Source organism: Passer montanus, unplaced genomic scaffold, assembly GCF_014805655.1.
Source record: "Passer montanus isolate IOZ18808 unplaced genomic scaffold, ASM1480565v1 scaffold55, whole genome shotgun sequence".
NCBI lineage: Eukaryota > Metazoa > Chordata > Aves > Passeriformes > Passeridae > Passer > Passer montanus.
The window spans coordinates 2,277,518-2,305,086 of NW_024370485.1; the positions used below are offsets into that span (position 1 = coordinate 2,277,518).

The 27,569-nt window shown below is 56.5% G+C and overlaps 1 protein-coding gene across 4 annotated transcripts; it reads right to left on the reverse strand.

The window, feature by feature from the left end:
• Nucleotides 1–2,687: 2,687 nt before the first annotated feature.
• LOC120509961 (TRIO and F-actin binding protein) lies at nucleotides 2,688–26,156 on the reverse strand. Of its 4 annotated transcripts, XM_039725241.1 has the most exons (22): nucleotides 26,128–26,156; nucleotides 24,812–25,016; nucleotides 23,351–23,484; nucleotides 22,851–22,962; nucleotides 22,118–22,373; nucleotides 21,372–21,717; nucleotides 20,467–20,599; nucleotides 19,123–20,106; nucleotides 18,756–18,851; nucleotides 13,437–13,493; nucleotides 13,019–13,087; nucleotides 12,546–12,635; nucleotides 11,621–11,730; nucleotides 10,624–11,179; nucleotides 9,891–10,001; nucleotides 7,773–7,920; nucleotides 7,169–7,280; nucleotides 6,538–6,697; nucleotides 6,085–6,198; nucleotides 5,709–5,795; nucleotides 4,684–4,841; nucleotides 2,688–4,007 (listed from the first exon to the last, which is right to left on the reverse strand). In XM_039725241.1, exons 2-21 carry the CDS (start codon nucleotides 24,923–24,925, stop codon nucleotides 4,686–4,688), a joined length of 3,945 nt encoding a protein of 1,314 aa, XP_039581175.1. In that variant the 5' UTR covers nucleotides 24,926–25,016; nucleotides 26,128–26,156; the 3' UTR covers nucleotides 2,688–4,007; nucleotides 4,684–4,685. The 4 variants fall into 4 exon arrangements, with proteins under 4 accessions (XP_039581175.1, XP_039581177.1, XP_039581178.1 ...); XM_039725243.1 differs by lacking the exon at nucleotides 24,812–25,016 and having other exon boundaries at nucleotides 26,128–26,154; XM_039725244.1 differs by lacking the exons at nucleotides 22,118–22,373; nucleotides 23,351–23,484; nucleotides 24,812–25,016; nucleotides 26,128–26,156 and having other exon boundaries at nucleotides 21,372–21,806; nucleotides 22,851–22,951.
• Between the last annotated feature and the right edge of the window lie 1,413 nt (nucleotides 26,157–27,569).

Genomic DNA, 27,569 nt, shown 5'->3' on the forward strand with positions numbered 1-27,569 from the left:
GGCTGCTCGTCCTCCTCCGGCGGGTGCCGCTGCTGGCAAACAAACATGCTGACCCCTGTGCATGGAGGTTCTGGCCCTTTCACAAAGACTAGATCCCTACTTTTAGTCAGTCAAACTCAGGGGAAGAGCCCGTGCCCCCAGGCAGCTCACTGGAGGGAAGGCACACAGGTTGTCACAGCTCCTCAGGCTGCTGCTGGCTTTGCACATGGGGGCAACCTGGCCAAGGCGACCCCCAAGAACCCCAGCTGACACTGGAATGCACCCCTTGAACTCTGCACTGTTTTGACAATGCATCTTTAACATGAACTGCTCAGGACTGAGAGGATGAGAGCGTTTTCCAGCCCCTGGCAGGATGTCAGGCCTGGAGGTGGAAGGCAGATGCTGCCAAGACATGCAAGCCCTGATGCCTCTGGGAAGTGGATCCAGCACTTTTGGCACCCCGCTGCAGGCAGCAGGGTACTCATCCAGAAGGAAGAGTATTCCCATAGGCACACGTGCCACCATGACCATCTTGGGTTCATGCCTGTATTTTTGGCCACAGTAGCCTGCCACCATGTCCAGGCTGGAGTGGGTTACCCCCTGCACCCACTTTTCTCCTCAGGAATTTCTACCCAACCACCCCAAGCCTCCCAAGCCTTCCCTTTCTGGCATTATTCTGCAGAGATTGGGAAATCCCACATCTCCAACAAACCCCAGAGGACAGAGCCTGGCAGAAGAATCCTCTCTGTAATCCTGTTTACCTTCTCCTCCCTGCCTGCACTGAGTTCAACCAGACCCCGTGGGGATTTACACATTTCCAGCTGCAGATTTCGTCTTAAATGGTCAAACCGTGTCCACTGTGGATGTGCTACGGATCCATGGGGTAATAGCCCCTGCCTTGTAGGGGCAGAACAGCTGTTCACAGGCCTTTGTGAGCACCAGGGCACTTCTGGCAATTAATGTCAGAGATAACATTTCATTTTACCCAGTTTCCATTTCAGAGAGACTCAAAATCCTCAGCAGTGGGACTTGGTCTCGGTGGTACGCAGATCCAAGTGCTTCTGTGCTTTTTTTAAGAGCAAAACAGGGAAACTAGCTGCAGTTCCAGCTGTGCTCATGAGAGGTCCATATCTGAGTCCCCGGTGTGCAATGCAGTGTGGTCAGCTCAGCATGAAGCCACTGAGCCTGGCCATTGCTAGGGGCAGAGCAGGCATGAAGGATACAAATAAATGGCAAAGAGGCATCACCCTGACTGCTGGACTGATCACCACTGTTTTGAAAGATTTATGGGCTGCTTTTTAAGGCCAAGCTCCTTATGTGAGCTGGGGTGCTGGCACCCACACAACCACGGTGCTGTACAGCTGCAGGTTTTCTCCGTGCCTGAGGCCTGGGATGTTTCTCACAGGCAAGCGGATGGGGCACAACCATTGCTTTGGGATGTTTTTTGGGCTCTGCCAGCCATCACGCCTGTCACCCACGGGCATTTTGGCCATCTCCTCTTGTGGCCACTGTTCCCGTGCCCAGGGCCCCTGTTCCCAGGAGATAAGGACGTGGGGATGATGGGGTGACCATATCACGCCGAGGCAGGCGAGACAGGCTCTGCCTGATTAACGCCGAGCCAATTCCCCCATCGCCCCGGGATGAGGGGATGGCTCTGCCCTGCCAGGGGCTGATCTGCAGCCACAGAGCCTCAAGGAGGGGCAGCTCCACCACATGTCAGGGGCACACACATTTCGCCTGTGCTTACGCCACGCACTTATCGGGCTGAGCAGCCCTCGTCTGAAAGGCAGAAAAAAAACAACACACCACCCCAACAAACCAACCCAAACACAAGATACCAAACTCTTCGGGGAAGGGAAGGGTGAGCAGCGCGCTGAGCACTGTGCAATTGCTTACCCTCTGCTTGCCCCCAGTGCCCCACTTTTGGGAGTTTCTTCCCCCAGGAGTAGGTACAACTACACAGACTGTTGTTCGACTGGTTATTTTTTCTAAAAAACACACTGTGTCCTGAACCCTTTTTTCTCCTCCTCTTTTGGCTCCTATAAATCCCCATGGCAAGACCAAGCTGTGCAGCCTGGAAACAGCTGCCCTGAGCTGTTCTTTCACCTCTTGCCATCCCATGGGCAAATCCCCCAAATGCTCGCCCCTTTCCAAACTCGATGGCAACAGCCATACCCTGCTGGGAGACAGAGGGAAAAGCCTGGACCTTGGGTAGCACAGGGACACAAGGGTTTCTAGGCAGAGGCAGGAGGCCAAAACCCATCAGGAGTAAGCCCCGGTGCTTGACAGGCGTACTAGGGAGCTGAGCTCATTGCTTGGACTCTTGCACCATCCACTGGGTTGCCCAAGGGCCTTGTGCACATGACTAAAATCTGCATCCCAGTTTTACCAGAATTTGTGACTAACAAAGTAATCTGCTTTTCCTAGGGAAAGTAGTTCCTGCAGCCTTTCCCAAGTGAAGGGCAGGTCTTCACCCTCTTGCCCTAGGGGATGCCAATACTATTGCAAAAGAATGCTACCCTAATAGCCCTCATTTCAGCTGCCACTGCATTCTTACACCCTGCTTCATTCCCTAGGTCTCACAGTACTCCAGTCTCTCAGCCAACACATCTGTCACCTCCATCCAAGAATCCTCCTTGACCCCTTTGTCTTTCCTTCTTCAGATGCTGCCTCCAGCCCCAGCAAGTGACCACAATAAGATCTCTTCCCTGTAGAACAACAGCTCCTGTTTATTTCAGGATGGGGCTGAATGAGTAGTAGTCACCACCAGGTCCTCTGTCCTGACAAAAAAGCAACATGCTTAACAGAAAAAACAGGAGGAGGAAAGCATTTATAATCTCTGTCATCTCCCCAGGATCTCTCTATGCTTTTTACTCTGCCAGCAATTTGCAGTGCCATGTACCCTTCCAATACTGGATTTACTAATGCAGCCCAGGCTCAGCTCTTCCATGAGGCTCAGGGTCACACGGAATTTTGGGAGCAGTACAGTGAAGCAGACTATATTCTCCCTCAAGCCCAAAGGTGGGGCAAACTGCTGGATAACAGCACTGCAAGGCTCCTCTCACCCTCTGGCTAGGGGTGCTCCTGTTGCTTTCCCTCAGCAAATCCTGAAGAAAGGAAGCAACTGGTCAGTATACACTAAAACCTCAAAAAAATTACACATACACACACACACAGCCCTCAGCACTGGATTAGGGCCACATGGCAAACCTTCTTCTCAAGGAACACATTTTTCTCAGCGAAAGGGGAAGATTTTATTAAGTTAAAAGTTGAAGGGCACAGCGGAGCAGCAGCAGCTGTCACCTTGGGGAGGTTGGCTCGGGCGGGTGCGGTAGCAGCCTCACAGCTCCTCTTCCCCAGAAAGGAGAAGCCCCGCGGCTCTGGGCTCCTGCCAGTGCAGGTTCTTGCAGGAGCCAAAAGGGCAGCCACGGAGAGAGAGCTCGGTCATGTGGACTCGTGCCAAGGTGTCCTCTTTCAACCGTCTCAGGCAGGCACATCCACGGCAGACAGCCCCAGCGCTCCTCCTATGGCTCGCGCGTCTTCTCCGCAGGTCCCTGGGGTGGCACAGGGAGGGGGCATGGTCCTTGCCGTACATCCCAGGGGGACCGTGGAGACATTTGGAAGAGAGGGAATATGTGCCAAAGGTGTGTGGCCAGGAGAAATGGGGCTAGGAAAGGGGGAAAAACCAGGTTCTCTTTTTCAGGTTAGAAAAATGCTGGTGATGTAGTAAAATTTTCCTCCTCCTCTTCCCCTCCTTTCCATGGGGAAAAAAAAAATCCTCTATAAAATATAATTTTCACATATAAAATCCTGAGGAAGGTGCATGTAAGGAGCCAGTCCAAACAATGTGCTCAGGTATGCAGGCAAAAAGGGTTCATCAAAAAAGCTTTGGGAGGGGAGTGAAGAGGTTGGGGGTGTGTGAGACTCCTCGCCAAGGTGGCAACGGATAGGGATTCAACCTCCCTCTCCCCATGAGTGAGGAATGGAGCAAATACAAAACAAGAACAGATAACAAATGTAGAGCAGACCTAGAGAGAGACAAAACCAGACAAGGTTTAGAACGATTCCAGGGAACACAGAAATGCCATCCCTTCAGCTCCCCAGGCAGGAGGCTGTCTGGTGCCCTGCTACACTCCCACTCATCTCAGCACCAACAGCAAGCTCTGGTGGACCAGGGCGAGCCCAACACAACCAAGAAGCAGAAGCACTCTGGACAACAGGACGCCCTCATTCCTGTCACCCTGCTCCCCCCATCTGCAGCAGAGATGCCTGCAGGTGAGCGTGGGAGAAGGGCTGGGTCTAGTTGGGCCTGCTTTGATGCAGACCTGAAATTATCGTGCTGCGATAGGGAAACCACTTCAAAGGTGAAGGGAGCAGGAACACTGCCTACACAGGACTACCCACACTGTCACCCAAGCCACGGGGCGAAGGCCAGTATTTGCCTGGCTCCCACAAGCAGCCTGGTGGAGGAGTGATGGGTGCTGGCTGCAACAAGAGCACCATGAAAAGGGAGCTGGAGCCCTTGGGAGGACATCAGGGCCAGCAGTGCAGGCTAAGAGGATGCGAGAAGCAGAGAAGGATGAGTTTAAGCCTGAAGTTTCAAAACGGATTGGAGCAGGAGAAACTGGCAGCTTCCAGGGCCCTGCAGCAGCCAGTCTGAGCCACCTGCACCCGCAGGGGACGTGCCAGCATGCCCAGGCTCACCGTTACTTGCTGTTGCACAGCGACTCCTTCTCCTGCAGAGCTGCCATGGCCAGGCGCAGGTGCTCCTTCAGCTGCTCGATCTCGCGCTCCGAGCGCACCTTGATGTGATTCAGCTCTGCATAGACGTCTTGGTATTTCCCTGAGGCAAATCTCTTGTCCTGCCAGGGGAGGGAGAGGGGTCAGGCAGGTTGCAGGGCTGATTTTAGGGAGGGTGGCAGCAAGGTGAGCCCAGAAGAGCCAGCAGGTGAGGAAGGGAGACCTAGCCTTGGGTTTGAAGCCCATCCCAATCTGGGCTAGGCAGAAACCATTCAGAAGAGGAGCATGGAGGTATCACTTTGCACACACCAGGCCAGGGAAGAAGGCAGAGACACTGGTCCCACAGCAGCAGGGATGTGCAGCACCAGGCTGAGGAGGTAATGTGGGCTTTAACACAGCTTGTGTGCCTGTGGGGCAGCCATATGGGAAACATAACCCCACCAGGAATGCAGGCCACTGAGAGAGCTGGGTGCAGCTGGTTATATGGCCAAAAACTTTGTGAGTAAACTATGAACTCCTGGAGCATCACTGAATTCCAAAGTCTCTTTCAGGTTCCCCTTTGGCAGGGGCCTTTGAAAATTCCTCTGAAGGAGCTGCTGCCAGTGGAGGGAGCAGCACACCCAGAAACAGTGCCCAAGGAAACCCATCCACTCAGAGAGGGGACAACTAGAGGAAGCAGAAGGCCAGGCAGCCTTCATCCAGGTTTCCCACTTGCAGAAGGTGGTCTCCTGTCTTGTCCATGCTTATGTGTGCATGCATCTGGGGAAATCAGCAGCTCTGTGACTCCTCCCTTGTACAAGGTCAGCCTGTGCCAGTCTGTGCTGCTGGAGCTGCTATGTGCTCTGCAGTCAGCAAGGACAGCACAGGCGACAAGAGGGTTTGTCTCGAGCATCCCATCAAACCCAGCCAGACCCTGCTGATAAGCAGCCCTGCTGCTTCCCTGCCTTCCCTCTCCTGCTCTTTCCCAATTGCTCCCAGAAAACACTGACCTTTTGCATCATCTGCAGCTCCTCCCGGAGGCACTGCACCTCCTTCTTTACGTACTGGAGCTCATTCTCCTTCACCCGCAGCAGCACCTGGGCCAGAGAAGGGGGAGAGGAACCAGAGGTGACTCAAGAGCCACCGCCTCGGAAAGGCCGGCAGGGCCTGGCGCAAGCACAGCGGCGGAAAAGGAAGGAAGGGCCAGAAGGGCTGGGGCAGGAAACGGCGCAAGCAGCTTGAGAGAGCAGCGAGGGGAGCCTTGCGCTCTGCTTCCTGCACCGCTCCATCCGTCACCCCCTCCCTTGCTCCAAGGCAAAGCCATCAAGAGGAGACTCCCAGGACAGGCGGGGATGGAGGGGCGGGGCAGCCGGGGGACCCCGGTACCTCCAGCTCGCAGGAACTCCGCTCGTTGTTGTGCGAAGCGCGGTCCCCAGAGCCCCGCGAGGAAATAAAGCTTCGCAGCTTCCCGATCTCGTCCGAGAGGCGGGTCTGCAGCTCCTGCAGGCAAAGCCAAAAGATGTCAGAGTAGCCATGGCACAGAGCTCTCGCTGTCCTGACCATTCCATCTCCTTGGCAGCCCTTGTTCAGCTTAGAGACCATGTTGTAATCCCCCATACACAGGTAATGGCAGCATCTACATCCAGCAGAACACACTTGTCATATTTAACGCCACAGTCAAGATGGCCTCTAACTCTTAATCATTTTATTTCTGATTATAAAATCTCAGAAGGGATGAAATATGAACAAACAGGGGAGTTTTAACAGAGGGGCTGTGCTGTGTGAAGGAGGAACATGCTCCAATGCTCCTCTCTGCTGGCAGGAAAGCCATTCTCTTGCCTGATTTTTCTGGAGGAGGTCCTTCCCCTCCTGCTGACAGCGCTCCAATATCTGCTCCCGCTCTTCTGCCTTCTGGGTGAGCTCCCCAATTTCCAGGCACTTTTGGGAATACTGCTCAGACAGCACCTGCAGTTCCCGCTTCAGCGACTCCACGTCCAACCTGCCAAAGAGGCACCAGCTCATCGCTGCCCCAAAACCCTTGCCAGCTCCTGTCCCCCGGCACTGCCTTCCCCCTGCCATGGCCAGTCTCTGCCCACATCAGTCATTAGCACAAGACAATGTTCCCTGTGAACCCCTGCTTCAGTTCCTGCACTCCTGCACACGAGCATGGTGCTCCTTGGAGCTCCAAGCCATGCAGAAGAAACGGAGGAGCTTTCCATAAAGAAAATAGAGGGGAAATAACTATAGGTATGAGGGAGGTGCTATAGGGCAAAAAGCCAAGCAGGGGACAAACTTTGCATCCCTACAGTTGCAGCAGCCCCGGGAGCCACTGCTGGGCACCCAGCCCTGAGGAGGAACCGGGGGAAGTGGCAGGAGGAAAAGCCCAGGACTAGAGCTGCAGATGGAGTGTGGTGACAGTGGCACAAGGCAGCATCACTGGGCAAGGGGAGTGACAGAGATGCTTTCTTACTGGTGCTGCTTCTGGAGGGCTTCTGGGAGCGAGCTGCATTGCTGGAAGCTCCGTGTCCTGCCCAGCTCCTTATTCATTTCCTCTCGGTGGGCTTTCTTCAGTGCCTCAATGGCTGCAGAGGGGGACAGTGAGAAATGGGGGATCAGGCTGTGCCAGCTTCATGGAAAACACACCGGAGAACTGGCTAAGCTCTCACCACTGCAGGTTCCCAGATCCCTCTCTGCAGATTCCCCCTCTTCCCTTTCTTCCCTCAGGGTATTCCCCACCATCTCCACACTCCAGGATAACCATGCTGCCAAGGGGACTAACACGGCACTGTGGGAGCTCTCTACCATTTGTGCCTTGCCCACCTACAAGAAAGTGCTGGTCCTCTCCCGCCCATCCAGAGGCGTGACCCCATTTCCTTCAGTATCTTTACCACCCCCCCTCCACCAGTGCCACAGGAGCGAGAAGCACCGAAGCTCATGCTCCAAGGAGCCTCACACCAGTGCAGTCAGCAGTGTGGCTCCAGATGACTGGGACGTCTGGCTTCTGGCAAGAGACATGTGGGGAGAGGCAGGAGGGAGCCAGCAGAGCAGGGGCACGGCGTGGTGTTTGCTCCTACCTGCTGCCGTTGCCGCCGCCTCCTCTGCCAGGAGCCGCTCCTTCTCCTGCCGCAGCCGCTCCAGCTCCCGCTGGTGGTGCCTCTGCAGCTCCTCCATCACTTGCTGGTGGGATGACTCCATCTCAGCCAGGCTGCGCTCACAGGCCTCCTGTTGTGAGGAGGAAAGGAGGTGTGAGAGACCAGAAGAGAAGGAGGAAGGGCTTGGGGCAAGACAGACACCTGGCTCCAAGTCCAGGGACATTGTGAAAGAAGTGAGACTACTTCCCAGGAGGGTCTTTTCCTTCTGAAAGTGAGGTGGCACTTTAATCACTGAACACAACCATTTTACAGGGATACACATCTTGCAACTCCCCCTTGTGCTTTACAGAGAAAGAATGTTCCTGTAGCTCTTGAAACTAAAGCAAGACAGGAACATCCCTCTTGATCTAAGAGCTGGGAATAACATGCCCAACACCACAGTCCCAACCCTACACCAGGCTGCACTGCCTGGCTGGAAGAGATCAACAGTGGGAACTGCATCTCAGTATCTGCCTTTTAAATGAAGCAGCACCCCCTGGAATCAATGAAAACTGAGCCTCCTCTCCTGAAAAGTGACACCCTGCACTACCCTGAGACATGATGGAGGCTGCCAAAGAGCCCTCCCCACAGCCTAGTGGTTAGGGATCCTCCTCACACAGCTCTCCCTCCTTTCTGATGGTTCTGAGACCAAGGGGATGGTTCTTTCTATGCTGAGTGCTATGATTAACTTGAGCTAGAGCAAAGCAAAGAGGTTCCCACCTTGGCACTATGCCTTCACTCCTCCTCCACATGCTGGCAGTGCCTCCCTGAGCCTCTCAGGAAGGATTTGTTCACCAACAAACCACACCATTGTGATTAATAGCCTAGACCTCAAGGACATCAGCAGAGAGCTAAGACATCATCACATCCCCCAACAGCTCCTTGCCATCCCATTCCTTCCCAGTGAGGACTAAGGCTCATACAAAAGACACTGGAATATGTTGTGTGAATGCAAACCCTTCCTGGCTACTCCTCTCTGCTGTGATGAGGGGAGCTAGGAAGCTTCACAGAACAACAGAGGAAAAGGTGAGGAATCAATTTGGTGACCTATCCAGGGACCAGCTGCAACCCTTGGCAGACAGAGAGAGTGAATCCTTTGGGGAAAGGCCAAGTTTGGCCTCAGATGTGAAATGCTGGCTTTTTGAGCCAAGTTATTAGGAAGATAAGGAAGTTCCTCCCCACTGCTTTTGATATTTTTTTACCATAAAGAGGCCTGTAAGCTGTAAATATTAAATCACGATAACACAGAGACTGGTAAGTGTCTGGGCTGGGTGCTACAAGGCTTGTGGGTTTCTTTATCTGTGCTAGGTACAGCCAGCCCTGTGGAACAGACTTCACCAGCCCCAATTTCCTGCCCTGCCATCCCCCTCTGCCCCGGTATCTTCCAGCACATAAGGCCCATCCTGAAAATCCCACTCTATGGTCAAACAGCAGCCTCCACACAGGAAATCCCTGCGGGATGTGACCCTGCTTGCTTTGGATCAGTCCATGAGAGGGGAAAATAAATAAACAAAGAGAAGTGAGAGGATGAAGCATGAGCAAATTCTGCTTTGCTGGCTCTCCCACATGCTGGCCCAGCAAACGAATGGGCTGTGCTGTCAAAGTGACCTTCAGGGCTGGGGCTGTCCCCAGGGACTGGCTGACTGACTGACTGTTTCTAACAAGACACGTGGGAGCCCCAGTTAGCAAGAACCACATGTGGTGAGCACCAAACCACCAGGGAGTGACCAGAGGCTCAGCAGGAAGCTGCTGACCCCTCCTGAGCTGGGGGATGGCTCACCCCAAGCCCAGGACAGCATTGTGCCCACACGCAAAGCGGGACACAGATCCTGCACCTCTCCCCAAATTATCCTTCTCTCCCTTTATAACCCTGGCCCCTTTAAGGCCAGGCAACATGCACCAGCCTTTATGTAATTAACATTGATTACAAATGGGCCCAGTTAGGGTCACCATGGCAACCCAATGATTAGCGATACCTGCTCGGCAATAAGCTGTGTGCCAGAATTTCCCAGTTTGGTACTGGGAGTGACCCCCCAGCCCGGGGCCCGGCACTCTACTCACCTGTGAGATGTACCCTCGGGGCACATGGCTGTCCCCCTGGGATTTTGCTGCCTCCCGAAGGCTCTCATTTCTGGCCCGGCAGGATTCCAGCTGTGCCCGCAGTGACTGGATCTGTGCCAGGGAGGACAGAGAAAGATCTTCAGCCAAGGGTGGAAAAGTGCCATGGCCTGACCAATGTGCCACATCCAAACGCTGGGCTTAGGGATGGGGAGGACAACACATGGCCAGTGGAGGCCTCTGCTTCCCCCGCAGCCTGCCAAGAGACCACACTGCCAAAGCCAGCCCCAGCCTGGTCAGTGCCAGCAAGGAAGGGAGGAGACATCCCAGCTTTCAGAGGGGATGCTGGATGAAACCATGCTGGTGGATTCATGCTGGAGGAAGCCACCACAGCATGGCTCCTTTCAAAGGCTGGCAGGTGAAGAGCTTGCAGGCTTGGGAATAGCCAGAGAAGAAAGGCTATGAATGCACTCCCAGGAAACATAGATTCCACACAAGTAGTGCCAGCAAATGAATTATCCTGGACCAAAACACGCTCGGGGGAACCTCTGCAGGTGTGTGAGAGCTGGCCTCTAGGCTTGCATTACCAGGTTCCAAAAGCTTCCATGCACCTGAGGAGCCAGAAAGAACGAACATCTCCCTGCACCTCTGCTCTTCTGCAGAGCCTCCTGTAGCCAAGCACCAGGTTAAGGGGCCACCAGAATCCCAGAGACTCAGAGAGGAGCAATGCTCTTACCTCCTTTTTCAGCGCCTCGTTGGTGTCTCCCTGGCCCCCCTTGCTCTGGTTCAGCAGTGTTGTCAAGGGCACCCGCCGCAAGTCCTTCAAGGGCAGGTGCTCCAGCTCCAGCCACTTCTTCTCTATCTCCTCATTCAGACGGATCCGTTGGTCCTCCGAAAGCGGCGGAGTGGGGAGGTCCTGCTCCCCGGCCTTGTGGGCAGGGTCCCCTGCTGGGCCATCGCTGTTGGGGACCCTGCCATCGGGGGTCTCGAACCACTTCCGCCTCTCCTCTGAACGCATGGCCAGATCCCGCTCCAGCTCCTCATGCCTGGCAGTTCGGTCGGAGACCTTCAAGCTCCCTTTCGTCCTCTGCAGGGAGCCCTGACTTCCAGGGTCTTGTGGCAAGGGAGACAGCTCCACATAGTCAAAGGCATGGCGCTGCCCCTCCGCCTTCCAGTGACTGCCCTTTGAGCTCCCCTCGGAGCCCGAGCCCGGCCGCGGCTGCTCCTCCGCCCGCAGCGAGCCTTTCTGGGGAACGCAGTTACGGAAGTTCTCCTTGTCACAGTCAGGGAGTCTGAAAGCAGAGCAGGAGCTGGTGAAGGAGAGGCACCATGTGGGAAAGGATGCCAGCACAGGCACAGCCAACTGCTCACGGCTCAGACCCTCACTCAGCCCAGCCTCACAAAACCCCACCCTGAGTGCAGAGCTGGGCCTGTAGCACCCCATCCCTCAGGGAAATGGATTTCTCCACCAGGCAGCAAGGACCCATGCTGGTTGCAGCTATGCTGGTGGAGAAACGTCTAAACTTAGAGGCAAAAAGCAGGTACAAGGAAGGGAGCCATCAGGCTCTCAACCCCTGTCACTGGCTGGTGTAACCAAACCACTTTCAGAAGGAGCAGAGGGCAGGGCTGCTCTGGGACTGGTGAGATTTCCAGAGGGGCCTTCCTTGCCTCTGCCAGTCAGTGTAGAGGGACAGCAAGGGAGAAGAGGACAAGCAGCACTTGGCAGTTCTTACTTGGTGACGTCTGGAGCACTGACTGGGCGCACATTCTTCCTCAGGGCCTCGATCCAGTTGCGCCGGATGCCAGAGGTCATCGCTGACAGGGTGAAGACAGCATCCTTTGTCTGCAACAGAGAGGTGACAGAGGCCCTCTCAGCACCCAGGGGACGTGCAGCAGCTCCCTCTTGCTCCCTGAGACCCACAGCCACTTGCATACACCTGTGCTGGGCTCTTAGAAAGGCCACCCTCTGTCTCAGGCTCTTGGGGACAGGTGGAGAGGTGGGAGGGGTGTTGGAGGTGGATCCTTCATGAGACCATCTCCAAGCAAAGGCAAAAGAAACCTTGGCACACTGGGCCAAACATGCACTGGTGCAATACAGTTGTTGAGGTGCCAGGAGTCAGGTGCCAGCACGGGTGTACGGCAGCAGGGCACAGGGAAACCCATACCATCAAATGCCCATCCCTGCACACCCACAGAAATGCCATTTCTCATGCTGCCTTAGCAGCCACCTCCTGCTGCTACAACAAATAGCCAAGGACAGAACCGTACTGGGGCTGGATCCAGGGTACAGGTTGTCACTCAGAGCATGGTCAGCCAGGTTACATCGAGATCTGCAGTGCCCACCACTCCCCCCTGCAGCTGTGGAAAAGTTGCCTTGGCCAACACACTCAGACACTCCTGGCATTTAGCTTGGCTCCTGGATTGCCTCCAGCACAGCCTTCAGCCAGCCCTGCAAAGCCTCCTCCTCCTCCTCCTTCCTTCCTTTGCAGGCAGGCAGCCCTGATGTCCCAGAGCACTGTCACCCATGTGTCAAAAAACAACCTTGGGCCACCAAGCTGGCACAAGATCTGTAGGAATTGCCTCTCAGCATCTCGGCACTGGGAGGGAGCACACATTCCCAGCCCGTGTCCCTCGGTGCCGCCGCTGCCGGGCACTCACGTGTATCTGGAAGCCGTAGTTGCGCTGCACCGCGAACTCCGTCACATCCGTGCAGGAACGGAGGTCGATTTCTCCGTCAAGGTCATCAGCCTGCAAGCACAGCCACCCGCTAGGACATCAGTGCGCAGCCAGCTTTGGAAAAGGCCACCTCTGCCTTCATCCCACGGTTCCCTAGGAGCCAGGCTCAGCTCCCCAGCACAGCGTGGGCTGCCAGCAGCACGGATGGAGAGCATCCCACATACCCAGCCACAGGACCAGCCCTTCTCCCCAACTCCCTCCACTGACAGTCCCCCCAGACTTTGCCACCCTGCCTTCATCCTCTTCATCACCGCTTGGCAAAGAGCAGCTTGGCACCTCAGCCATCCCACAGGAGGACACGGTGCTGCTGCTTGTCCCTGGTCACGCCAGAGCTGTGCTCCTCTGCCCCCGGCCAGGAAGGAAGGAAGGGCTGGTGAAAGGCTGGCTGTGCTTACCTCCTCTGCGTTCGAGTCCCGGTAATACCTCAGGCTCGAGTCGGTCAGCACGAACCAATGTTTCTTCCACTGCAGGCGCACCGGGCAGGGGGAGGGAAGGGAAAAGACAGGAGGGAAATGGATAGGCAGTTACCAGGGAAAGTGTAGGAACAAGGAGGGACGCTCTGCACTATAACCTCCCGGCCTTCTCTTCCCCCTCCTCCCTCCCAGATCCCCCTCGGGACCCTCAGCTGGGAGAGAGGCACTCTATGAACCTCGGTGTCCACACACCTAGCAAGGCGCCTCCACCAAAAGTTTCCCGCTGCCTTTCCCAGCAGGAGAGACCTCAGTAAACAAGGAGGAAGGAAATCAGCTGTCTCACCAGGGCTCTCCTGCAGCAGGGGGCAGGGGAAGAGGAAGACTCTCATCTGAAGCTTACCTCTCCAGGCTCGTCCAGGATGGACATCCATCCCTTCTTGAAATTGAGAAGATCCGGCTGGAAAAAAAACCAGAGAATTACTGTCTTGGAGTGACCCACGAAAGGGCTTTCCATGCCATGGAAGGAGAGTCCCCTGTGGCTGAACAAAAATGGGAATAGTCTTTTAGGAAACTCATGGGGCTATGCAACCCTATGGCAAAAGAAAACTGGGCATAGCTCTCAGCAGCAGTCATTCCCATAAGAGGAAGCAGGAGATAAGGGAAGAGGTTTAAAAAAAGTAAAGGAAAACATGCAGCAAAGAGGTTTCCACAAGGTGCCTCAGAGGTATTTATTCAGAGAGGGGGAGGCAGGGACAAGGAGAGTGGGCAGAAGGGAGTGCTCCACCACCACCAATGGGGCTTGCCTCAGACATGGAGACAAAGCCACAAAGAACCAGACACGCCTTGTCCCAACCCTAGCTGTCCATGCCCCAGAGCTACGTCCCTCTGGTAGCTTCACCACCAATCATTTATTAAAAACATACTAGCTCAGCTCTCACCAAAAACCTACAGGAGGCAATTCAACAGCTGTGAAAACACTTTGACTTTAAACGATGTGCCCCAGGGTAGAGATGAAGTCAGTGCCTGATCCTCTCCCCTCTCCCTCCAAGGTTCAAGCCTTTCTGAGATTCTGAGAGTTTTTCTCTTACCCAGCTCTGCCTGCTCCCCCCCCACTACAGAGTCTGCCCTCTGCCCAGCCACAGCTCAGAAGATAAGGATGAAGAGAATTTCACCCAGATTACCCTGTGCCACAAAGAAGTTTCCAGGCACTCTCTGCCTCCTCCTAACCTCATGTCGCTGCTGCAGCATCCCAACCAGTTTATCTTCTTCCCAAGGTGGAGCACCAGAAAGCTGACTCAGGGGAACCTCTCTCCCTAGCTTTGGCCTCAGCCAAACAGGCTCGAGCTAGTCCCTCCTCCCACCCCTGCCGGCTCCCAGGAAGTTGCACCATCAAAGAATTCAGTCCAACGCCTCTTCTTCCATGGAAGTCAGTTTGCCAACCTGCCCCTTCTCAGGCAGCTGAACCAGGCAGGGACAGTGTTGGAGAAGTGATGGTACCAGAGCTGGACTTCCCAGAGGTCCAGCACCAAACCTGCCAGTCCTGTGTAAGCCACCAGCAGTCCCCACATGTCACAACCACCAGAGAGACAGAGCTGGAGAGAAGGAGGTGGCTCAGCAGCCGATGGCCACTCTACATCCCCTGAACAAGCCCAGTGGCCAGCCACACTGCCCCACAAGCCCAGCTCCCTGGCTGAACAGCCAGGCCAAGCCTTTCCCTGCTTTCATCTCCCTGAGCTGCTGCTCGTGGGTTACACCCAAGGTTATGGGGCGGCAAGAGCAGAGTGTGTGCTGGCCCACCCTGGCGCTCTGGCTATTGGCTCAAGCAGGAGCAAGGAGTCCTGCCAAGGGGAGGTCACCGCCTGCTGCAGCTTCAGGCCAGGCCAGAAGCATCCGGCAGTCCTGAGCTCCCTGGGAAGGGAGGGAAACCAGAGCAAAAGGACGTGGGGGGCTCCCAAACCCCATCTCCCGCTGAAGTGACAGGCACTGCTGGCAGCCAGGAGACACGGGGGATTTATGCACCTGCATCAACCCAGATCTATGGTGGCTCCATTGTTGCCCTGAGAAAACACCCCAAAAATTAATTCTTTCTCTGCGGCAGCAGCTCCACCCTTTTTCCCGTTATTCCTTCCAGTCCGGTGACTTAAGCTCCAGCTCTGAATTCAGAGTGGTGAGAGGGAAGGAAAGGAGACAAAACATCAAAGTACAGCCACCCCCCTCCTGGGACGCACGTGCACCCAACAGAAGAGAGAGAGATGGGCAGGCTCCATGAAGGCAGAAAAACAATACAGGGAGACAGTGGGGCTGTTGTACAGATCAGCTGGGTCTCATCTTATTGAGGATTTACAATCCCAAAGCATTAGGTGCCAAAATAATTAATATTAATGGGATGCACGCCGCTGGAAAAACTGCCATGAAGTCCTGCCAAAACTGCTGCCCCCAGTGCAGTCCTGGGGCCAGAAAATCCCCCTGGAGGGCTTTTCCCAAGTAGGCAAACTGCACAGGGTTTCTGCTTTCCCTGACAGCCTTAGGCACAAAGCTGCAGCTCTATAGAATTGTCTTGGAACTATTCTTGTCATAGTGGGGTCAGCACCACAAGTAGAGGCCTCAGTTGACACACAAAATGCTTAAAGCCACTTTTCTTCCCTTCCCCACAACCAAATCCAGTTTCCTCACCCAGCATAAAAAGCCCAGAGAAGAGCGTGGGGCTCAAAGAGAACCCCTCATCCAGAGGAAACAGCCCAGCAGTGGGAGGAGGAAACATCCAGGAAAGCCGAGCTGCTGGGAGAGATCCGGGTGCCAGAGATGCAATGATGTGGCAGGATGCACCCCCGGCAGAACACGCAGCCCTGCAACTCAGGGCTGCGGAGGGCTTGGGGGGGTGGTGGCAGTGATTTTGCCCAGTTGCAACCATACCCATCAGAGTTTTATGTTCAGCCCCACAGCTGGCCAGATAAAGGCGCTGGAGGGGCTCTCAGGTAGCTGGGACATAGGTGATTTCTGGAAAGACTGGCTTGCAACAGCAGGTTAAGGATCGGCAGCTGCCTGCTCTAGTTGAAGAAGGGCTACAGGGAAGGTGATAACAGTCTGTAAGTATCCGAAGAATGTAAACACCAAAGAAGGAAAAGGGACAGGGTGGGAGCAAAGGAATTGCTCCCGGGTGGTACTGAGGCGCCAGGATGGAGAAGTGGAGGAGAAGAGGCTGTGGGAGGCTGAAAAAGCTCAGTGTCTGAGCAGGATAGTCAGGTGTGTCCTTTCATCACCAGCCTTTGTCATCACCCTGCCTCCTGCTCTTCCCAAAATCTCCTGAGCAATGTAGGTTCTGAGGCACTGCTTCCTCCCACCTTCGGGAGATGGTGCAAGGAGCTCTCAAGCCTCCCGGAAAGCACAATGTCTCCGCTCCTCCAAAAGGGGAACCCACTTCATAAGGCGCGGGCCCCAGGCCAAAACACAAAGCAAAACCGCTCCAGCTCAGCTGGGCGAAAGCAAAATCACTCCCAGCCTGGAGCACACATGCAGCTCCCGAACCTACACGTGCAGTGAGGAGAGCCAGCGACGACGGGCTCTCCCTCTCCCACCGCCCCCGTGCGAAAGGCCGGCGGGCACAGCCCAGCCTGTCACCTCCCTCACCCCAGCGCCTGTGCCAAGCAAGGTGCGCCCCAGGGGTGGGATGCTCCCTGCCCCAAACCGCATCTGTGTACCACAGGGAGCCGAGCTCCCCACGCCCGGGGGGAACACCAATTTCGCACCCGACTGCGGTCATAGGTGCGCCGAGCCGGCCTGGCCTCAGCCTGCTCCACGCTCACGCTTACCGGGGTGGGTGGTGCCCACCGGGGCCGGAGCGGCCACGGGGAGCCCCCGGGGGACCCCGGCGGTGATGGGGAAGGGGACCGAGGAAGAACCGGCACAGCCTCGAGTGCGGGGGCCAGAGTCCCCGGGGAGCTGCGGCTGCAGAGCCCCGGAGCGGCGGCTGACAGCTGGGGTCCCCCGGCCCCGGGGTGTCCCCCGGGCTCCGCAGGAGGGGTCCCCGCCACCTCGGCCCGCCGAGCCCCGAGCCCCAAGTCCCGACTCACCGTCATGGCGGGGGCGCCGCGGCCGGCGGGGCCGGGGCCGGGGCCGGGGCGGCATGGCCGGGGCTGGCACCGGGGGTCGCGGCGGGGTCGGGCGCTGGCAGCCAGGGCGGCGGGGCGGCTTCAGCGCCCGGGCGGCTGCCACGGCCCCACCATGCCCGCTCCGCCGCCCCGAGCGATCCCCGCGCGCCTCTTCCTTTTTTCTTTCTTCCTTTCTTTTTTCTTTTTTTTTTTTTTTAAAAAAAAAAAAAAAAAAAAAAAAAGGAAAGGAAAAGGAAAGGAGGGGGGAAAAAAAGAAAACCACCCCAAAAAACTTTTCTTTCCTCCCCTCAGAACTTCCTGGGAGGACCCGGGCAGGCCAATGGCAGCCGCCGCCGCCGCCCCGAGCGCCCGCAGCCAATGGAGCCGGCGGGGCGGGCGAGGCCGCCGGTCCGCACGGAAAGGGGCGGCGGCCCCGGGGCCCCGGGGACGGGACGGGACGGGGGCGATGCTGCGGCTGAGTCGTGTCCCCTTCCTGCCCCGCTAGCCCGGGAAAGGTGAAGCCCTGGGAGGGACGGGCTCAGCCGCTGCTGCCCCGGGAAGGGGCTGCCAGGAGCCCAGCCTTTACCCAGGCAGGGTTTGCTCCCATGCTGGGGTTTTTCGAAGGCAGGGATTTTCAGCAGTGCACACAATGGAGTCCTCGCCTTGGGGCCTGGGGCCGCTCGGTTTTATCCAGCGAACTGAACCCCGCTGGGCTCATGGCAGGGGTGGTAGGAGGTCATGGGGAGTTGCCCAGTGCCCCTGGAAAGCCATGCCAGCTGGCTTCAGGAAAGGGAATTGCTAGAGAGGGTTCCAAAGGAAAAGGGGAGAGGGGCTGTGCATCACAATATGCCAGGCTCCGCTGTGCAATCACACCGAGGTGATGCTTCTTGCTGCAAGGCAAAGGGTAGGTGCCAGAGCTCAGTGCTGAAGAAACCCAGCACAGCTGGGGCGATCTGGCCCGGTTGTGCATGGTGAGTTCGGGGCTTTGGGCTCCTCTCTGGCCTGATGCAGGGAAGTGAGGGAGAGGATGTCACCCGTTTCGAGTTTCAGAGGCCTTTGACAGCCTCTTTCCTGGCTGCAGTTTGTCCTTGTATAAAGAACAAAGGCAGGTCCTAGCAGAGGATGACCTGGCTGAGATGACTGATGTGTGCAGAGGGGGACAGAGGCAGGAACTTGTGTGCAGCTGCCAGCTACATGGGCTCCTGGAATACTTCCTGCAGCCCCCCAAAGCTCCTGCAATGCCAGTTTGCAGGAGTGCCAACACAATACATGGTATCTTCTTTCACACCACTAAAGCCCACTTCATCCCTGTGAAACCCTCGGTGCCATCACAGCACTGGCCAATAATAAAGCAGAGGAAAGCAGCTGCACTGAGATTTTAGTCCCAGATCTACTCTTTGCCCTTCTCTGGCTTTATAAAAAGGCTCTGTGCCTCAGTTTCCCCACCTGAGAAATGGGTGAAGGACAATGTGAAGGGGAGTGTTGGTGAGCACAGCGTTCAGGACATCAGGGGAAGGCAGCACCATGCTGGACCTGCTCAGGTCAAGTGCTGGAGACCTAGGTCCTGCCCTCAGTGACCCCCAGAGAAGGGCAGCTGCCCTTCCTCATGATTCCCAGGGCCTGGCCCCTACCTTGTTGCGCTTCTTACTGGCATTCAAATGTGGCTGCGGGCTTCCTGAGGAGCCAGTGCTGCTTTGTGGTGGGAAGGTGCTTCCACCCAGCTGGGGCTGCAGGGGAGAAAGCAGGAGCTGAAGCCATTGGGGTTTAGTCCTCACCTCAGTTTCCTAGATCTGAGCATCCATCTCCTGGCGTGAGGCAGGGAAGAAAGCATCTTCCCTCCTCCCAGTGCCAGGCAGGCACTACAGTTTCCCTGGAGAAGCAGAGGACCCGAGGGAATCAGGGTGCACATAACTGCAACCCAGTGGACCCACCCAGTCTGTGCTTGCCAGCTTTAGGCCTTGCAGGGCCCCCATCACCTCCAGCTCCTGCCCTACTCACATGGTACATGAGAAGACTCTTCTTCCCCCAGTCAGTTTCCAATGGCTTCTCAGGGCTGTGTGTATCTCGTGCGTGCTCGGGACCCTTCCAGTCCTCCTCCAGATGCTGTACTGGACTCTCAGGCCTTTTCCAGCTGTCATCCGGCCGTAGTCCCACATCCAGACATCTAGCAGGGTTTTTCCAGTCCCTTTCCAGCTGGCGCATCACATCTGCATGGCACACGGGCATCTCTTGGCGCTTCCAGTCCTTCTCCCACACCTGTGCTTGGTGGGCATCCCCCCGGCCCCTCCAGTCCTGCTCCAGTGGCCGTGTTGGGCTTGTGGGGCGCAGGGGCTTGCCCCGGCCTTTCCAGTCGCTGCTGGTGCCCTTTGCGGGCTGGGAGGAGGTCAGCTTTTCCCGCAGGCTCTGCCAGCTGCATTCCGATGGCTTCCTGGGCCCTGCCAGGTGCAGCGGCTCCCCCGGCTTCACTCGTTGCCTCTCTGCGCCCCGCACCAAGCTGGGAGGGGAGATCTCCTTTTGGCTTTTCCTCGTGCTCTCTGCACGCCTCCCAGGACTGAGGGCCCGTGGTGGTGGCCCTGCCCGGCTCAGCCTGACGTTATCTGAGCCCTTCCCAGCGCCTGTGGGCTGCAGGGAATCCCCTCGGCTCTTCTTCTCCAGTGCCGGCCGTACACCCCCTGCTTGCCAGGTGCCTCGGCCCCTCTCCGAGTTTGGGGGGCGGGCAGGCTCCCCTCGGCTTCTCCAGCTTCTCTCGGTGCGACAGGGAGGGTTCACGGGCTCCCCTGCTCTCCTCTCCGGCCTGCAGGCTGGGCTCGCGGAGCGTGGGCTCCGGCTGCCTCTCTCCAGCAGCCAGCCGGGGCTGGCAGGGCGGGGGGAGTCCCCCCGGGTCCGGCCGGCCTTCTCGGGGTGCCGAGCTGGGCTGGGGGAACGCCGGGGCTCCTTGGGGTCTCTGCTGCGCTGCTCGAGCTGCCAGGAGAGTCGCTGAGCCTGGGTCACAGGGGAGAGAGAGCAGGGATCCTCTTAAAGAAGTGCCAATGAGCAGGACAAGATGGGATTAGGGCTGGCAGGTGATTTGGTTAAATGGTTCCCTGGAGAGCAGTTGCATTCCTGTGCATGGAGCCAGTCCATACTGTAGAGAAGCCTCTTGCACCCAAAGGGTGAAAGGGCTGCTGCATTTTAAGAGCCAAGGGTCCCAATCCATGACAGAGGGAGAGCTGGGATTAAAGGGAAGAGGGAGAAGGAGAATGAAAGAGAGAAGCACGTGGCAGAAGAAGAGGAAAATGTGACAGGAAAAAGCAACTCAGCTTGCAGAGCTGGATGAGGTCCTGCTGTGCAGCCAAGCCTCACCTCCCTGGGCAGGTTGGGGCTGGACCGCCTCCGAGTTAGGTGGCCTTTGCTGGGTGGCACCGGCGTCTTGCCATCGAGCCGCTCCACACGGCCCTCCTCCAGAGCCTGGAAGGCCTCCAGCGTCTCTGATTTCCTATGGGCACACACAGTTGGTCCAGCTGCCACCCTGCTCAGCTTGGAAGCAGAGCCCCTGCCAACCCTGCTCCACCTTAGCCTGACCCCACAGACCTCCCCCTGCCCCAGACACTGTGAGTGCTGTACCCTCTCCCTGTCCCCACCAACCACCTCTGCTTTCATACCCTGCTGCCTCACCCATGTCTTCTTCACACTACTCCTCAAGCTTCCCTCCATCTTTACATCCCACCCACTTGCCCAGGATTCTTTTCCATTCCCTCTTTGTGTCCCATCCTGCCCTGTATACCAGTACTGGAGTCGCTCTTGCTCCTCCAGCTAAAGCCTAAACAGCTGCTGGGTACTTCTTGGCATTCCCTATAATTTCCTGAGTGGTTCCTACAGTGAATGTGGAATCCCTGAGGAGCTATTGGTGCTAGGATTGGGGAACACCCCTTTCCTGGCCCTTTTACTGTGGGGAGCCCTGGTTTGCAGCAGGTCCTGCAGCTTCCAGGTGGCTGTGAGGATGAGGAAGGTGGGCTGCTCCTTTCCAGCAGTGCAGCTTAGCTCCACCTTTCCAACAGCCTCAGCTGCCCGTGTGCTGCAATGGAGGAGGCTCTGAACCAATATCCAACCCCTGCTTTGAGGGAAACTTAAGCACAGCTGAAAGCTGAGCTCTGCCATCTAGCCCTGCCTTCCTCCTGAAGCACGGCAATTCGGGAGGGGAGCCCCCCAACAGCACGGAAGGGCAATCCCCTGCCTCTGGAGCACTGTGGGGTCCCGTTACTTCTCACCTGCGCTCGCATCCAAATATCCTCTCCACCTCCACTCGGCCAGGGCTGAGTGTCCGGGAACCACAGCGGTCAGCAGCGTCGCGCTGCCCGAGGCGCTTGGGCTTGGGCAGGTCTGCCAGCACCGTGTACTCCTGCCTCTCCAGCCCGTGCCGCGCCTCTGCGCCGCCGCCGTGCCCGTGGCACTCCCGGAGCCGTGGGCCAGAGAGGGGCCCGCTGGCACCCAGCAGGTCGCTGCGGGCCGGCGGGGAGCTGGCCGGGGTGCGCGGCAGGGTGGATGCCCAGGGAGGGTCTGTTTTTCGGTGCTTGGGCCAGCTCTCCTCGGGCTTCTGGCTGGCAGGACGGCGCTCTGGGACGGGGAGAAGGCCGTTACTGGGGGAGGCGCGAGCGACGCGGGATGCCACCACGTCCACGGCAAAGCAGGTCTTCGGAGGAGAGCTAGAAATGGTCCAGGAGGGCAGAGATAAAACCCAGACTCCCTCGAGGCAGGGTGGGAGCACTGGAACACTTTGAGGCGAGGGCATGCCAAACCATGCAGATAGAGAGCACCCGAGACACCCACGGTTCACAGTCAGCACACACACAGATGGACTCTCACACAGTGCCCATGGATGTGTTGAACACTTCCTGGGACCAGAATTAGATAAAGAGATGCTAAATCTAAACAGAGATCTGCCTTGAACCTCAGAGACCCCTGGGTGGAAAGCAAACCAGAACCAGGATGTCACACAGGAGCAAACCAAGAGTACCTGCTTTCAGTGGACAGATTTCTTTCCTAAAGCCCTGTGCTTCAGTTCTCACCCAGGATCCAGAGGGAACAGGCTGAGCCCACCTGGGTCTGTCTGCCTGTGGGGCTCGTGACCGCACCTCCTCCTTATGGCCCAAGTAGCTCATCATGTCCCGTTTGCCCGATCCCAAAGTGTTGTCCCACAGCCGGGTCATTTCCCCTTCCTGGGAGACAGGATAGGGCAGATCTCTGCAATGGGGACTAGTAGCTTCTGTGGGCTGGAAGGAGGTAAGAGTATACATGAAAACTTACAGCCTGTTCAGCTCAAAGCTGCTGATAAAAAGGAACCAGAAGAGGAGCTGTGTGTGTGTAAGATGATGCCAGACCAACGATGGCAAGAAACAACATAGAAAAGTCCACATGGGAGTATCCAAGAGCAAATCTCATGAGCTCTTTAGGGGGAGAGCCTCCGTTGTGGGGACTAAGAGTCTCAGCTGATCCCCCCTTGCATCTCAGGACCTTAGAATCATAGAATATCTCAAGTTTTAAGGGACCCATAAGGAACATCAAATCCACCTCCCTGCAAATGATGGGCTCTTTCTTCCACCTGCCCAAGGCAGGAGAGCCAGAGGGGCAAATTCAACGTGTCTGTGTGCCCAGGAACCTGCTGAATGGGCCCAGCAAAAGCGGCATTGAAGGGCCAAGGGAGCTGGGGAGACCAAAATAACCCAAACCACCAGAGATCCCCATCTCACCCTGGCAAGCGTGGAGTTGGCTTCAGCACAGGCGCTGGGGTCGGTGCCAGTTTCTCTGTGCTCGCCCTCAGCTCCGGGGCTGAGTGGGGGATACCGCCTGCTCTCGTGCCAGCTGTGGGGCAGGGAGAGAGGACAGCTGGTGGTCACCACAGCCCGCAGAGCTCAGGGGTGAGTGACAGCACTGGCAGCCCAAGCCACGCTGACTCAGTCTCTACTGGATGGGCATGGGCTGGCAGATCCTGAGACCACCAGCCTTGCTCTGGAGGGAATGAGGATGAAGAAGACTCTTTCAGGGGCCCCCTGACCTCTCCAGGGTCAGCCCAGAGGAATGGTTAGAGGGCATGGCACGGGGGTTTCTCAGACCTTTTTCCCAGGCACCAGTGTGCAGAGCATCAGGAAAAAGGCAGGTGATTTCCCCCTGCTTGGCTTCCCGCTCCCCCTCCTCCGTTCTTCCCGCCGAAGGGGCCTGCTGGAGCAGCAGGGCTCCCGCTGGTACTCACCGCTCCGTGCCCTCCGCCGGGCCCACACACACGTATACCTCGCACTGCGGGGCTAAAATATGGAGGGAGTCCCAGGGCTCTCCTGGGGCCGCGTCGCTGCAGGCATCGCGCCCTGTGACCTCCGTGCCATCATCCTGCCAGGCAGAAGGGGTGCAATGGTGCTGTCAGCGTGCCAGGGATGAGGATGAAGGCTGCCCCTTGGAAATGCCTGCTCCTTCTACCTCCTCCGAGAGCAGCCTGGCCTCCAGGGCTCTTGATATTTCTCCCAGCCCACCGTTGAGATTTTTCTCCTACACTGAGAGGCCAGGGAGGCCCAGCACACTCCTATTTGATGCTGAATGCTGCAGACATCCCAGAGACTGCATGTGTGCATGAGGGTTCAGGGAAACTGCCCCCCCATGCCAGCACTGATGCTGCTGGTAGCTGCTCTCCCTCACCAGCAGGATAGCTCAGGGAGAGGCAGTGGAGCCAAGAGGAAGGAAGATTTTTGCAGAAAAGGCTGTAGTCCAGCCTCTGCCTCTCTCTGTCAGGGCTTGCAGGCATCTCAGCATCCTCCCTGGCCCCCGTTACCTGGGGGGCTTAGGAGCAGCAGAGGGGGAGGCTCCGGGGAGCCGGCTGTCTGCGCTGCCTTCCCTCCAGCGTCTCGCCTGCACCAGGATGCACTCAGAGCTGACAGCTCTGAGCAGATCGAGGGTGAAGGGCTGAGGTAACCTTAGAGGGCCCGAGGCCAGGAGGAGAGGGGGAGAGGGTGAGAAAGAGAGAGGGAGGCTCATTACTATTTCATCATTCCTGGCCAGTCGCTCCTGGAGGACGTCAAACAACACGAAACCCGCTGTGAACATGAAACCAGCTGCTGCCCAGTCAGAGACAGCCAAGGAGTTTGTGTGTCCAGTCCTGTCCCAAAGGATCGTGTCAGATCAAGGTATCTGGAGCACAAAACCCCATGAGATTTACCCCTCTCCTGCCTTCTCCTCTGGGAACATCTTGCTGAAGCTGCCTCAGGGACAGAACGGAGCCCTGGCCCCAAGCCAGCAGCTGAGGCCATAGGGAATCGACCAGGACCATATTTAAGGTGAGGCAAAGCTGTAAATGCCAGCAAGCGTCAAGCAGAGATTAATGCAGGGCGGGTCCCTGCTCTGCCAGTCTCCAGTTCCCTCCTTGTGGCTTTGCATCTGTACACCCCTGCTTTCCCTTCCAGCAAAAGGCTATCAAGCCCCTTGTATCCAGTGTCCAGCACTTCCCTGCTCACCTTGGTTCCCAGCTTTGGTCTGACACAGTTAAATGAAGCATTCCTATGCCTGGAAAGGGATGCCTCATAGAGATTTTCCCCACCAAGAAATCTAGAAATCGTGGCTGAGCCTTTGTCTTAGGGATTTCTATCTCTAAAAAGGCAGGTGGAGTCCCAGTAAAGAGGCCCTTAATGCAGTGTCCACAGCCTGCAGGCGGGATGGAGGAGCTCACCTGGACAGCATGCTGGTGAGCCCCTGCGGCTCGGAAACAGTGCTGGCACAGGCTCTTTGCAAATATGTTGGCTTCAAAGTTCATGCAAGGCACGTCATCCACTGAACCAGACATTGTGCATAGCAGGGACGAAGATCTTTGGCTGATGGGCTGCTGGCAGGGGCCAGCCAGGAGAAAAAGGAGGAAGGAACAGCAGCAGAAGAAGCTGTGGAAGCAGGAATGTTATTTCCAGACTGAAGTTTGCTGGGAGACAGCTGTCAATAGTGGAATCAAAGGGAACCCAGGTACAAGGTGATCCATATAAATACAGATAATAAAAGAATGTGCTCTAGCAGAGACCTCTTTTAGAAGGGGCAGTGCACTCTGAAATGACTGCTGACTCTCCTCTGTTTGGGAGTCCTTGTGAACAGAGAGAATGATGCACATGTCCTGCTATTTTGTTTGATGGAAATGGTCTTTCTCCCTCAAAACCCACAAAAACTAAACCTTTCTTCTTAAGAATGTTGGTCATAAAGGGATGTCTCTAAGCAGCTTAGGAAATTTGGAAACCCATTGAGACTCTTGTTAATCCTGCTAAAATTTTCAGACCTGTAGGACAGCAGACTGCAAAACTGAAGGTAACAAGCCTTGCTAGTATGACAGCTGGCATCCACATTTCTGTTCTGTTTTCTTGCAAGCATCCTGCCCACCATCACCTCCTCTGTCCTGCAAGATTTGAGAGTGAGTCCTCAGATTTGAGAATGTGATCTGAGCTGGGAGGGTTCTGCCTAATTTTCCTGGAGGGGGCACCAACAGAAGGACAGGAAATCAGACCAGCACCTGAGAGGTGAACATGCCACTGGTGCCGTACACATGGACATTTGAGTCAGAGCAGCTGATCAAGGCTACGGCTGCTCCTCAAAACAGCCAAGGCCAAACGTCACTGCCAAAGCAAAGCTATAATTTTTGTTTGCCAGTGCACTCATTTTCAGTACAGCAAGTTGCACTAGGTGCCAGCCTTGCAGCATCCTTCCTCACAATGGGGCATGTTTGCTTGACTTGTTCACACAAAATGCTTGACAGGAACCTAAGCACTCCCCTGCCAGGGATGCAGCACAAAACACGCCAACATCGCTGCCCATCACTGCCCGTGGACTGCCACCCGTGGCTGGAACCCCGGGTACCCCACTGCCTGATGGGCAAATCATCACTCCCCACATCCCCTGGGGCCTGCTGCCAGGATAACGCTGCGATCCCCAGAGCCTCTGGCATGCATGCAGTGCTCAGTGCTCCCAGTAACTCCCAGCAGCTCCCAGTATTCCCAGTATCCCCAGTACCTCGGCTTCCCCACGGCTCCCAGCACCTCGCCGCCCGCCGCGCTCCCCCCTCAATGAAGCTCGCCGTGGGAACCGCGGGGCGCGCGGCCCCGCCCCCTCCCCTCTGATTGGCCGCCGCCGGGCAGCGATTTGAATGCCGCCTCCTGATTGGGCGGCGGCGGCGCGCGGCCATGGCGCCCCCGGCGCGGACTCGCACGTGTCGCGGGCGGCGGGGCCCGGCCCGGGCAGCGGCACCGGCACCGGCACCGGCACCGGCACCGGCACCGGCTCGGCCTCTGCCCTCCCCAGGGACCGCCCCACCGCCTGCCCAGGGCCTGCCCGTGCTCCTCCGAGGCAGCACCCCAAGAGTTGGTCATCCCGAAGCTGAAACAGATGCCAAACGCCACCGTGTCCCAGCACAGCTCCAACTGGGGGTCATGCACAGCACTCAGAGAGATTTGACTAACGTGGGCTTTACCTACCCTGCCTGACCCTCGCTATTTCTAGCAGAACGCCCTTAAAATCTGTCCTCCACTGCTCCTTCTACAATTCAAACTCCTTCTCTTCCCGATGCTGGTAACAGTTACAAAAAATTCAATTTCACTTTTTGTTCATTCATTAGGGGCAGTCTGCAATCCACTCCTCAAACCCATCTACCTCACACAACCCATTATTCAGTCCCTGAAAGTTCTCATCACTCTCCCAGTAATTTTTTTCCTCGAGTTCATTTCTGGAACACAGTGCTGGAAGCAGCAGCGTGACTGTACCAAGTACAGCCTTGAGCTCGATACACGACAAAAGCAATAACTACAGTGCACTGATTATCACACAGCTCAGGCACACACTGAAGCCATTCCTCCCTTTTGCTGTGCTCCAATTTTCCCCCAACTGTCTGATCTTTTTGGCTCCCAGTCTGCTTTTGATCCTCTGTAATCCCAATTATATTTTTGTATGTGCATGTGTGCGTAACTGCAGCCTAGCCAGTGAAAGCCATCATGCATGGCAGTCCCAGTGTGGCAGCCCCAGTGTGGCAGCCCATGTCAAAGCCCTGCATCTCCGTGCCAGCCGTGGTGCCCGAAGTGACCTCGCTGCAGAGCCACACGTGATGCATCTCTGTGCCAGCCCGGGGCACGTGCACAGCAACGCGCAGGTGCCCAAAGTGACCTCGCTGCAGAGCCACACGTGAAATGCCTGTGGAAAAGGGGCTTCACAGGGAGCTGCTGGTCTCTGTTTTCCCTTTACGAAGCAGCAGCTGCACTAGCATGTTCATTTTTGCAAGTACCTTATATTTTTCAAGTACCTTACATTTGGAAGCAGCCTCCTCCTGAGCAGCTAAGGCGAGGAAAAAAACCCAAAATGTTCAAATCCATCTTGAAAACAAGTGGAAGCAGCAAAGAAGAATTTTAAGCCAGTCTGATATGAACTGTGACGTGTCTGGCAAACACTTCACTCACTGACTTGTG